The 12,769-nt window shown below is 36.6% G+C and overlaps 1 protein-coding gene across 7 annotated transcripts in view; it reads right to left on the bottom strand.

The window, feature by feature from the left end:
* Window positions 1-10,251, bottom strand: part of LOC133879615 (putative disease resistance RPP13-like protein 1) — a 56,143-nt gene extending 45,892 nt beyond the window's left edge. For 3 of the 7 annotated variants that reach the window (XM_062318249.1, XM_062318248.1, XM_062318244.1), the window contains exons 1-6: window positions 10,091-10,251; window positions 9,730-9,986; window positions 4,173-8,016; window positions 3,955-4,049; window positions 3,718-3,867; window positions 3,184-3,565 (exon numbers count right to left, since the gene is read on the bottom strand). In XM_062318249.1, coding sequence (XP_062174233.1) covers window positions 4,201-8,016; window positions 9,730-9,846 — 3,933 coding nt within the window. In that variant the 5' untranslated portion in view covers window positions 9,847-9,986; window positions 10,091-10,251 and the 3' untranslated portion in view covers window positions 3,184-3,565; window positions 3,718-3,867; window positions 3,955-4,049; window positions 4,173-4,200. Of the gene's footprint in view, window positions 1-3,183; window positions 3,633-3,717; window positions 3,868-3,954; window positions 4,057-4,172; window positions 8,017-9,724 lie in introns of all 7 variants that reach the window. The other 4 variants (XM_062318247.1, XM_062318246.1, XM_062318245.1 and 1 more) reach the window with 4 other exon arrangements.
* Between the last annotated feature and the right edge of the window lie 2,518 nt (window positions 10,252-12,769).

Genomic DNA, 12,769 nt, shown 5'->3' on the forward strand with positions numbered 1-12,769 from the left:
ATCACGAAGAGAGCATGAATACCGAGTTTCACATGTAAAAGTGAAGTTCCAACATTGGGATGGTCAAGATCCCTCTAGCTGGTTATTACGAGCATAATATTATTTTCAATTTCATCAGATGCCAGAAATAACAAAAGTGGAGATAGCAGCTAATAATCTTGAACGAAAGGCATAATAGTGGATTTATGTGTTTGTAGCATGCAATGGAGAGCCAACTTGAAAGGAATTTGTGAAAGGACTCCTTTGATTTGGTCCAACATATGAAAATATGGATGGTAAGTAAGCAAAATTCGGCAAACATCAAAAGTTGAGGAATGCATAAATTGTTTTGAGCAGTTATCTGGTCAAGCTCATAATTGGTCTGATGTACTGTTAGTGAATACATTCATTGAAGGACTTTGGCCAGAAATTCGACAAGAAGTCGAGGCTCGACGACCCCAAACCATGATAGCTGCAATTTCACTTACAAGGAGAGAAGAGAAGAGATTCGGCAAGCAAAACTATCAAAAAATCAAACTGATAGATAAACCGACTAGTAAAGGTAGTTCATAATCTGTCCTAACTGCAAAACGCATACCATGCAAGAGGAGTTGATTGAGACAAAGGTAATAGTTTTGAAGCTGGAATTCATTTCATCAAAATTTTCAGATGTCTCCGATATTGATAATTGTTCAATACAAAGGAAAACGTGAATCCCATGATGGACGAGGATAAAATGGTATCCTTAGTGAGTGCTGGGTGCACAATGGATGAAAAACTAGTTGAGATATTGTCTCAACAATCTGACGAAGAATCATCTTATGATCAGATTTGGCAATGATATATTGGAAAGGAATTGATACAGCAAAGTCCAATAACTACAAAGAAGTGTTTGCTCCAAATTGTGATGGTCCACTACCTGTCTCAGAAGAGTGATGTTGATTCAAAATTTTACTATGATTCTCCAAATAGAAAGAGCAATATTAAAAAATATCCTTGGGTTCCTCTTCTATCGCGCTTCACTCCTAAGACACTACATTTAATGAAGACATGGTAGCTGCCATGGGATCAAGGACGGGATTGGAGACATGTTTCATTAATAATCAAACTTGTGGGCAAAGTTGTTTTTAAGCGTGGGAGAATGTTAGGAACCTTATTCCTATTAAGCGTGGCAAAGTTGTTTTGATTGCGCTTTGCGTTTTTTAATAAAATTCTCTTACTTATCAAAAAAAAAATATTTCCTTAATATTGATTTTATTTCCTTAATAGGCTAAACCCTAGATTTTCTTACCTAAATAAGTCATGTTTTATTCTATAAATTCAATGTAGATGCCGTATGGAAATTAAGTGAAGAAAAACATAATTTTGCCTAAGGCAATTGGAAGTGATCAATTGGAGGTTCGATTCCCTCAAAGCAATCGATTTATCCCTTTTTCCTTTTATTTTATGATTTTCGAGGGGTTTCTATCACCCAAGAACCAAAAACCGCCTAAGATTCAAAATTGAAAAAGACTCAGAGAGGAGGATCGAAAACCCACCCAAGAGAGATAGAAAAAATGTTGTAGTCCCCCAACTTGTAACCACAGGTTTGAAGTGAAGAGCTATTACCATACTTTACAATCTGGAGGGCCTTCCATTTTCCGTTGGAAGAGTATTTGAAAGGTGAAGGCTCCACCCCGTATTGCTTTCTTCACTTGGATAGTAGCTTTGGGTAAACTCCTTACGATTGATAATCTTCGGAGGCGAGATCTTACCCTTATCAATTGTTGTTTTCTTTGCAAGATGAGCGCGGAGACCGTAAACCACCTCTCATTCATTGTGAGTTTACTAGTGAGATATGACACCTAGTTCTTATCATATTTGGAGTCTCTTGGGTCATGCCTAGTGACATTCTATAGCTACTTCATTGTTGGAAGATGCAATGGTGGAATCAATCCAAACAGACCATGTAGAAAGCCATCCCTACTTTACTTATGTGGAGCATTTGAGGAGAAAGAAATTAACGTCTTTTCAAAGACCACAAGTCTAATATGTTAAAACTAAAATCCTCCTTTTTGAGTTCTCTCTTAGATTAGGCTGTTTCTTTTGTTCCTAATTTCCCTTCCTCTTGTCTTGTAGATCTTGTTAACTTTTAGATTTTCAAAGCCATTAAGGGTGGTTGTTTCTCTTGTATAATTATCGTGTACTCAAGCTTTTTTTTTTCTTTTTTTTTTCTCATCAATAAATTATTATTCATCAAAAAAGAAAAAAGAAAAGAGGAGATCAAACATGAACAGAATCTCAGACTTGACAAAGATGTAGAGGCGAGTGAAGGAATCGTCGTCTAAAAATTGAAATTCTGTCACGCTCGTGAAAATTCTAGCAAATCGTACATGAACATGAAATAGTACAGAGTGAGAAAGATTTGAGAGAGGGTTAAAGAGAGAGTTAATGAACGGCCATGTGGTGTAGCTTTGTTTTCCACTCTCCTAAAACCCTAGGACACTTAAAACGTGTGTTTTCACTGAAGCACTAGAAAGTGCATTTTGTTGTAATTGAAATACTTTAAAAGCATGCCACATCATAAACCGCCACATCACATGTCATCATTTTAGACTGCAACTTGTTGCAATTTTAGCCTATTCTCTTAAGGATACAGCTTTTATATACATATATTTGTGCATATGATTGTGATACGATATATGACTAGTGTTAATATTTATGTTCATGTATTGGGGCTTGGAAAATACAGATAAAAGGGATTTTCATTGCAAAGATAAAAAATTTAAAATTTTAAAAAAAAAAATTGAACTCATCTTACGAACAAAATGGGGAAAAAAAGGAAAGGGAGAAGCTGCATTTGTACTAAAATGGAAGAGACAAGTATGTAGTTTCCTAAGAAATTTTCAGATATATCATTGCATTTTAAAATATTGAAAGAAAACTACCAGCAAAGTGCTCAACAGAGACACTAGAACACAAATACAGCAGGGGAGGACAAAAGTGTTAAGACTATTTCTTCATTTTTAAGATAAAAGAAGTCCTTTTAGCTTTTTGCTTTTTTCATTCTCTTTCAATTGAAAAGCAATCAAAAGAAACTTTTTCAATGATTTCAATATATTCTAAGTAATATATTAGCACTCAAAAAAGAGAGAAAAAAAAAATGCATCAAAGAAACATAAGAGAAGGCTGAGGATAAAGAAAGGAAGCACCAGGCAAACGCACCTGCACTGTTTAATCAACAGATAATTGTCAACCTCTTATACCCAGATGCAGTTTCTCAGCATCTTTCCTGTCCATTGCTTATGAGGAGTTTCAGGTGCAGCTTTGCAAGGAACTCGGTTCTGAATATAAACCGCAGTTTTCAAGGCTTCTCCCAAGAATTCCTCAGGCAGTGAGGAATGGCTCGCCTATTCAGCCACAAAGACCTGTTTTTCAAAAGGATTCAAGTTCCCATCCCGCATCTGCAGAATGAATCTGAGACAACAACCTGGAGTACAGGTCTTGGCTTGTCTTGTTGACCCAAAGCTGGTGTTGGAACTGCTTCTAATCCTGGCTTTCCAAATGGAGTTTACTTTGGCAATGCAAATGACTTTATCACAAAAATCTGAAAATTGAAGGAATCAGAAAATGCACTAGCATCAGTTGACAGTGAAAGTTGGATAGTAGGCATCCTGCCATTTTTGTACCATAAATCATCAGCCACCCTAACAGGGATCATACAATAGCCACAAAAAGTCCTCTACTTCCAATGATTACCTTTTCCCACATAACAGCCATCAGAAGAAAAGATACTGATTGGTAATTCAAAGCCTACACTTGAGCAAATCTAAAAGTGCCAAAATTTCCCGGGATCTTGATTTAGCACCACAAAACAAGTTCTACAGGTAGCCACTAGATTTTCAGTACCTATTCATAAGAAAATAACTAAATTTTATAATCAAAAAATGGAATAACAACGCATTCATAGTAGATTAAAACAGAAAATCCACACACGTGAGCATCAGATGATGTGAGGAGTGGCGCATCAGATTCTACGTGCAAGCCTCTGCTTTGTATATTCATAGCCAAACTCTTCCATCTTCTAAATTCTGTCAATTAAAATTTTTCCATACAATTAACATTAACCATCAAAAAGGAAAATAATTCGACAGAGATAAAACAATGATACACTTATAAGAGAGCGAGAGTAAGCACTAGAAAAAAGCAGGTACCTGAGTGGAGAATGCTGCTACGGTTAGCTCATTCAATTAATTCATCATCAATCATTAATAGATGGACATGAGCAATCTTGCGCCATTCTTTTCCCTTTTTCCTACGACACTTTTTCTTTAACAAAGGACATTTTCTGATCAATAGAACAGAAACGGAGGCAGGCAACCCCTCTTCTGGCATGTACTTGAGCATAGGGCAGTCATAGATCCGCAATTCTTCAAGAGATGTGAGTTCTTGATGCCCCTTCTTGTCCAAAGATCTCATATTAGGAAAATTAGAGATTTGAAGAACAGCCAGATGGGGAGACAGCAATCCCACCTCTGAAAAGGACTCTACATCTCCCTTTTCGCCACAAATGGACAAATTTCTAAGAAAGAGAAGCTTTTGGAAACCCCATCCAGTCCGGCTTGGAACTAGTTTGTCACAATCCATGATAGAAATTGACTTCAGATTGGAAGGCAAGCCCCCTTCAGGAAACGACTCGACTTTTGGACAATGTACTATTTGAAATTCCTCAAGAGATAGGAGGATGTCCATCCTGTCAGGCAGTGACCTCAGACTCTCACAATTCCAAACCCAAAACAATGTGAGGTTGGGAGCACACAATCCGCCTTTTGGAAAAGATACAAAACAAGGGCAATTTATGATTCGCATTTGCAAGGTCATTAAATCATGTTCATATTGTTCTGAAACTGTCAAAGATTCCAAATTCGTACACCCAAAGATATGGATATCACAGAGCATTGGGAATAAGTCCAATGGGACGGACTTGAGAGAATCATAAATATCATATAAGTATAACTTTTTAAGGGATGAAAAGATTGGGTACATTGGGAGCTCTAAAACCCCACACTTCATGATGATAAGGGATTTTAATGTAGATGCTAGATCACCCTTGGAAATGGACACAAACGAGGAACAATCACTGACTTCTAACTCTTGAAGAGAACTACTGGGGCCCATCATTATGTTGGCTTGGGAATCTAGTGTATCAAATCCTCCAACTTTGAGAACTTGTATTCTAGTTGGCAATTCCTTTAACAATACCTCGTTACAGCGTGTTAGATTCAATTGACATATAGCAGGAGCCCTCGGGAGTGAAGACACCAGTAGTGGACATTCCTTGATCTCAAGTTTGGCTAAAGAAGGAAGATGGATGGGAAACTTTCCTGTTAACTTGGGACAATCATGAATATAAAGCTCTTGGAGCTGAGGAAAAGGTCCACCTTCGTTTTTAGCGCCAAAGGAAAACCATTCCTCCCACTTCAACATCAACTCGAACCTTAGAACTTTCAATGCTTTAAATGGCCTAATTGAAGATGAACCACTACCATAAAATCCAGGATCCACTCTAACAATTGCATCAAACTCAACAATAGAGAGGTCTTGCAGAGAGGGTAGTTGTCCAAGCGATGGCAAGCTACAACAATATTTACACTTGTTTAGATGAAGAGATACCATATTAAAGAATGAATCATGCCCTACCCAATCTGGAAAACTTTGACCGCCATAGTTGTTGATAGTGAGACTTTTCAAATTTAAATGAGGCTGGAGCCTGTCAAGTATAGTTCTTTGACTTTCTAAAATATCAGTATCAGCTTTCCATTCCAACACCAACTCATTAACGTGCTTCTTGTCCTTCAAGCCTGCATCTGAGGCATCTATAGAAGAGACAACATTTTGAAGGTTCAAAATAGCAAGTTTTCCTCGAAGATTAGTAAGCTTTCCCAACTCTCCAATGCAAGACCCATTACGGCTACCAATAATAAATTTTGTCAACGTTTGGAGACATTTAAGTCTACCCAATTGTATCGGCATCTCCATTATGTCAATTCCACTAATATCAAGATGTCGTAGATTAATGAGTTTTCGCATATCCTTTGGCAATCCAACAAGATTGTAACAACATGATAAGTTGAGTGTTTGCAAATTGATCAACTTACACATGGAATCAGGTAACCTTTTAATTGCAGTAAAAGAAATGTCCAAATAACGTAGTTGTTTAATTTTGCCAATTGAATCAGGGAAGTTAGCCATATTCTCATAATGAGACAAAGAGAGTACCCGTAAACATCTTAGCTTCGGCAATAGATCATTCGGTACCTTTTTAGATAAATTGTTGTCCAATATTGAGAATTCTAATGGCAAGAAGGTGCGCAGCCGCTTAACCTCGTAAAGAGCCTCAAACTTCTTAAAGTTATCAAATCTTGTTCTGAAATATGACAAGTGACGAGTCTTGTTCACAATTCTGTAAAAACTGTCACCCTCCAGCCTAAAGATAAATTGTCCAGATACAAACTTGGCTAAGTCATTGACAAGATCGTGCATTACAAAACATGATTTATCACCACTTGATTGTTGAAACAATGATCTTGATACAAGATCAAGAAAGTAATCATTACCAGCTTCTTCCATTGTTTTGTTTTGGGGTTCTTGCAAGAAACCTTCAGCCATCCACAGTAAAACTAATCTATCTTTTTCAAATGCGTAACCCTTTGGGAATATTGAACAATAAGCAAAGCATCGCTTTAGATGTGAGGGTAGATATTTGTAGCTTAATCTTAATGCAGGAAGAATGTTTGTCTCCTCAATTGGCAAATCCCATATTTCACTATTCAGTATCTTGTCCCATTCTTCAACATCTAATTTCGACCACAAGAGAGCCCCAATCATTTTGGCGGCTAAAGGTAGGCCTTCACACTTCTTCACAATTTGTCTGCCAACTGCCTCTAGCTCAGGATGTGCGTTAAAGTCAACATTGTGAAAAGCATGGTCTGAAAATATTGACCAGCAATCATCTTCTGATAATTTATTCAGACAATGAGTCCCACAAGAGCGTACTACGGATGCAACATCATTATCACGCGTTGTTACGATGACCCTACTTCCTTGTGTCCCAAATTTAAAGGGATTGATTAAGACTTCCCAATCACTATAATTCTTATTCCATACATCATCTAAAACAAGTAGGAATTTTTTCCCCATCAACCTCTCCTTCAGTGTAACTTGAAGCCGATTCAGATCCTTAATATCACAGGTTGACGATGTTACTGCCTCTAGAATTGTTCTCGTCACCCTGAACACGTCAAAATCGTCTGAAACACATACCCATGCCTCAAGGTCGAAATGCTCCTTCACCTTCTTGTCGTTGTATACAAGCTGAGCAAGCGTTGTCTTGCCAATTCCACCCATGCCCACAATGCCAACCACACACATCCCACTGCCTCTTCCGTCATCCGAGAGCAACAAGTTAATTATTGCCTCCTTATCACAATCCCTACCAAAAACACAAGATTCTTCAACCAAAGAAGTCGTGGGAAGCCTTCCTGAAGATTTCCCTCCAAGCCCTTCTGTTAGACCTAAGACATCCTTTTGTTTTGCCAGATATTCTAATCGGTCAAGAACCTCTTCCATCCTCGGTTGTATCTCCTTGGCAAAAGGATTAAGAAGATCAGAGACCGAGTTTCGTACCTTTATTGCAGTGGTTCGAGATTCAGAAGCGGCCAACTCGCGTCTCTGGATTTCCGTATCAATCTCAGCCAACATGTCTTCTGCATCAAAAACAGCATCTTTCAGCTCATCAAGCCACTCTTTCACAGCAGGCTTCGTGAGTTCCTTGTCCTCCGCGTCCTCCAGCACCGCATTCACAGACAGCAATGCTACCTTCAGCTTTCTTAAGGGCCCATCGGCGAGTTTTCGTCCCTGAAAGATGTCAAGGACCTCTCGAGTCATTTTTCCAAATAACTCCTGCAACACAACAGAGAGAAGCGCTCCTCCCACAACATCGGCCATGTTTTCTTCTTTGCAGCGGAAAAACAATCGAAGGAGATGAACACAAGTGATCTGTAGATTCAAAATCAAGAAAGGTCATTTGGAAGAAGATGGGGTGTTACGTGTCAGAATGGGAAACTTCAGGTAATTCATCTGTTTTCCATTTTCGGATATACCTTTAATTAAAAGCTTCTTCATGAAATGGTAAACATTTATTTAATCATCCGTATCAAATTTCACACACACACACATGTGTGTGTCCCCTCATGTACAATGTAATTTTATTTAATATTTTAAAACATCATTTATACCGAGGTGGAATAAAATAATCATGTTAACGCGTAATGATCATGTCTATAATGCAAAATATATCCCATAATAGGTCTCATTCTTCTACCCATTTATGGAAGTCAATGACTACTCACAGCTATTATTTTAACACCAAGTAAGAGTTCGAATCAATACTTTATTTCTATCCTACTTGATCTCAATTCGACATTATAAATATATTGTAACCGTAACAAAAGAAAAAATATTAATAAAACTAGCAAACAAAACAATAATTATCAAATGAAATGAAAATGGTGTTATGACGCAGGCCAATGTAGCATTTTCAATGGTTTTCACCAACTTATAATTCAGCAACCCTATTTTATTTCCCTTGGTTCTGAAGGTATCCACCATTGTCCTTCAAATGACTTTATTTGCCCACAGATAAATCATCAACCAGAATATAATTTGAGACATCTTCTTTCTTTAGAATATAATTCAGGGAAATCTTTCTTTATTCTTTTTTTTATTCCTCTTCTTTTTCTTTTTCTTTTTCTTTTTCTTTTTTTTCTCGTTTTTGCCCTTTAGATAGGGAGAAGAAATCTTTTGTCTCTTCGAGATAACTAGTGACCAAAGTAAATTCCATAAAAAAAAGGTAGGTGGTTATTGGTAAACACGAAACTACTAAGCTTAATTATTATATATAGGAGTATACTCTCTGTCTGACAAGTAATTATATATATTAAGTGTCAATTAAAAAATAAAATGATTTTTCAAATCACTATTAAGCATGTGATTGATCAAATAGTAATTTTAAAAGTCACTTTAATTTTTTATAACCACTTAATGTACTTGTAGAATTACTTCTATTCAAAACTCTTGTTTACCGCATCTTCAACATGAATTAAAATAATTATGAAAAAAGTATAAATTTTTACTTTGATTATTATTTTTCTTATACAGTCTCTAACAGATTTTTTATTCTATTCTTTATTTTTTTTAAATATTATTTTGTATGAAAAATAATGTGAAAGAAAAAGTGAGATTAATAAATAATAAAAAACTCTTTGTATTCTGAATAATGAATGGATTATTCTGCAGGAGACAAAATAGGATTTACAATAGTTAAATTTAACTATTATGAGTCATTTGCTTATTCTATGGAGGATACTCTTAATTCGGCTTAGTATATATATAAGGATAGAAATTTTTATTTTGTAGAAAATTTTCTACAACTCACATATAAAAATTACATGTATCTTTTAACTATGAGAGAAGCACATACATGTTTTTTTATTAATTATATTAAAAAAACATATGAGAAGCATATCTATAAAAAAAAAATAAAAAAAAAATATTATATATGATTTTGATGAAATTTCTCTCCTATATATAATTTATTAAGTAATAATAATCAATATATATATATATATATTAAGCTGAAGATCAAGAGAATAATACAGATCTAGCTTGCATGAAGGGTCTGGATAGAAATTAATGAAGAAGCTACCGCACATCGTGGCTCCCGCCATCTTCAGCCGCGTCGTTTTCATACAGCATGCGTGAACGATGTCGCCCAAGCCTTCGCTGGCCACCTTGGTGAAGTTGCACACGCTTCAATTCCGATCCCATAGGTGATAGGTGAACGCATACTCTATGGGCCTATGGCCTATGGGGAAGAAAATCTGACAGATTTGACTCTCTGTATCTGTTTGTGCTTGGCTCTTCCATCTCTACTCATCGAACTTCCTCACAAAGATCCTCTGATCTGCCTGGAGAAAGATGGAGTGGAACAGAGGGTCAAGAAGGTAGACCAAGGTGAAAGGATGCTTGAATGAATATATACTAGATAGAGATATATGCCTCATATATATACCAGTATTATTGCAGGTCTATCATCGTCGGCTTCAATTTTCGCCTCCTGGTAATTGAATGAATCTCTGTGTCTGTGAATTTTGACGGTCGTTTGTCCCACACCGACAGCATATAAATATAGAAGCGTAATCCCACCTCCAATATCTATAAAACGGGTCGAATAAAGGAGGGCTGATACATAGGAACGAAACCGTCTCCTTGCCCACTTTTTTATTAAGATAAGAATTCTTAATCAAAAATATCTTCTAATGTCACATAAGAAGATATTTTTGAGATTAGAAGATATTTTTGAGGGTTCTCAACAAATCATTTTTTTAAGACTCTACAACTGTTGTGAAGAAGTCCAAGATATGGGTTGGGTTTCATGTGAAGCTATGTAATGAGACTTATTACGTGAGTTTCACCATATCTCTAGATTTCTGCACAATTATTATGCAAGAATCAAGTCTCTTTTCTCAAATAAAGTCATGGACGTGTGTCATGTGGGAATAGTTAAAATAACTACTAAAAAATAATTATTAAAAAAATATAATTTTTTATACAAAATTTTAATTTAGTTTCAAAAAAAAAAAGAAGAACAGGGAAAAAAAAAATTGTAAAAGAATAATTTTAAATAAACTTATTTTTCTATATACAAAACAGAGAGAATGTTAAAATAAAATAATTTTAATTGAACAGAGCTTGTGCAAGTTCTATCACTTAATTGCTTGTTTAGATGTGCGATTTTTTGAAAAATTATAAATGTTGAGAGAACTTGTTTTTTTTTAAAAAAAATATATATATATTGATGGTTTAAAAAACTTGAGACAAAATTATAAAATGTTGAATAAAATTTGAATAGAATATAAATTCTAAAAAACAATATTTAAAAAATACTTTAAAAATCAAGATACCCAAACATGCCATAAACTTGTTAAATAGCCTTTGGAGAGAGAGAGAGAAGATAAGACGAAGCGGGAATAGGATTTAAAAGATGTTATATTGGTATGAGTGAGTTTTTTTTAATAGTAACAAGAAGTGATATAAAAAAGAAATAGAAATAAATTTTGAATTTTTTGTTAAGGAAAAGTAAAAAGAAAATATGTTTTGTAATAAATTTTTTTGTTTAAATATTAATAAAAAATTATTAATATAATATAAAACGTTAAAAAAGTTGAAATATTCTGAAGTTAACAGTTGTAGATAATAGTTAAGGGTGAGGTGAAGGTTTGTCAAACGAGTCCCTGTACCTGCATGATAAAATATGACAAGACATCAACTAGCATCACCAACAACATTAATTAAAGGCATCAACGCCCCAAAATTGATTAGAGGACCCTTGTCCAAGTAGTAATATTCTCTTTATTTCAAATAAAATAAATAGTGTTTATTTTATTTTTTCAAATATATGTCAACATTATTTTTATATGGAAAATGCTAAACTTACACCCAACTCCCACACCCAAATCCCCACACCCTGACGTGAAAATTCCACATCAGAATTTTTTTTTTCTTTTTTAAAATCGAAACTCTCTCTCTCTCTCTCTCTCTCTCTCTCCCTCCCTCGTTCTTCTTCTTCTTCTTCTCTCTTCCGATCGGCAAATGAAAACGGAGACGGAGAGCGTGCCGAAGACGATGGGATACAGAGAGTGTGCCGGAGACGATGGGACCCGGCCCTTTCCCGGGCAGAACGGCTGGATCCTGGTTGGCTGCCCGGGATCTGGCCCTTTCTTGGCCAGAACGGCCGGATCCCGGCCAGGATCCAGCCCTTTCCCGGCCAGAACGGCCGGGGATCCGGCCCTTTCCCGGGCAGAAGGGGTGGTCGGCCGGAGGTGGGAGGGAGGGAAGATGGAGGGAGGAGGCGGAGAAAGGAGATAAGGAGGGAAAAAAAAAAAATCTGATGATTAGGCCCTTTCCCGGCGAACGGCCGGATCCTAGCCGACTGGCCTGAATCCGGCCTTTCTCAGACCAGAACGGCCGGATTCCGGCCGTTCTGGCCAGGGAAGGGCCATAATGGGTGCTCGGCCGGAGGTGGGAGGGAGAGGGAAGAAGGAGGGAGGAGGCGGAGAAAGGAGATAAGGAGGAAAAAAAAAAAAATCTAATGCGGCGAGGAGGAGGGGAAAAACAAAACCAAAAAAAAAAAAAAACTAAATTGGAATGCCACGTCAGGGTGTAGGAATTTGGGTGTGAGAGATTGGGTGTAAGTGTAGCAGCTCCCTTTTTATATACACTATTAAAGCATCTCCAGCCGTCAAGGCTAGTTTAGTACTCAAAATATCACCTTTTTTATATTTTAATTATTTATTTTTTACTGCAAGATTTTTTTTTTACTATCTACTTTATTTAGATATTTTTTTCCAAGCTTATTATTATTATTTTTTCCCACTTCTCTCTTTCACTCTCCCTCATCACGCAAACGTCCCCCACCTTGATTTATTTTCCAGCCCAACACTCCTTTCCCCTCTCTCACTCTTGCTCACTACCATAGAACCGGAAACTGCAGAGATGAACTGACTTTGGCGGGTGTTGGTGTTGAAGAGCTGGAGGTCGGAGAAAGAGAGACGCTGAGGGACAATTTGGTTTGATGGGTATTGATTTTGAGTGTGATTTTCGGATTGGTATCGATTTTGGGTACCATTTTTGTATGGGTGTCGATTTTGGAGTGTGATTCTCGAATGAGTGTCGATTTTGGGTGTGATTT

Source organism: Alnus glutinosa, chromosome 10 (genome assembly GCF_958979055.1).
Source record: "Alnus glutinosa chromosome 10, dhAlnGlut1.1, whole genome shotgun sequence".
In the NCBI taxonomy this organism is placed as follows: Eukaryota; Viridiplantae; Streptophyta; class Magnoliopsida; order Fagales; family Betulaceae; genus Alnus; species Alnus glutinosa.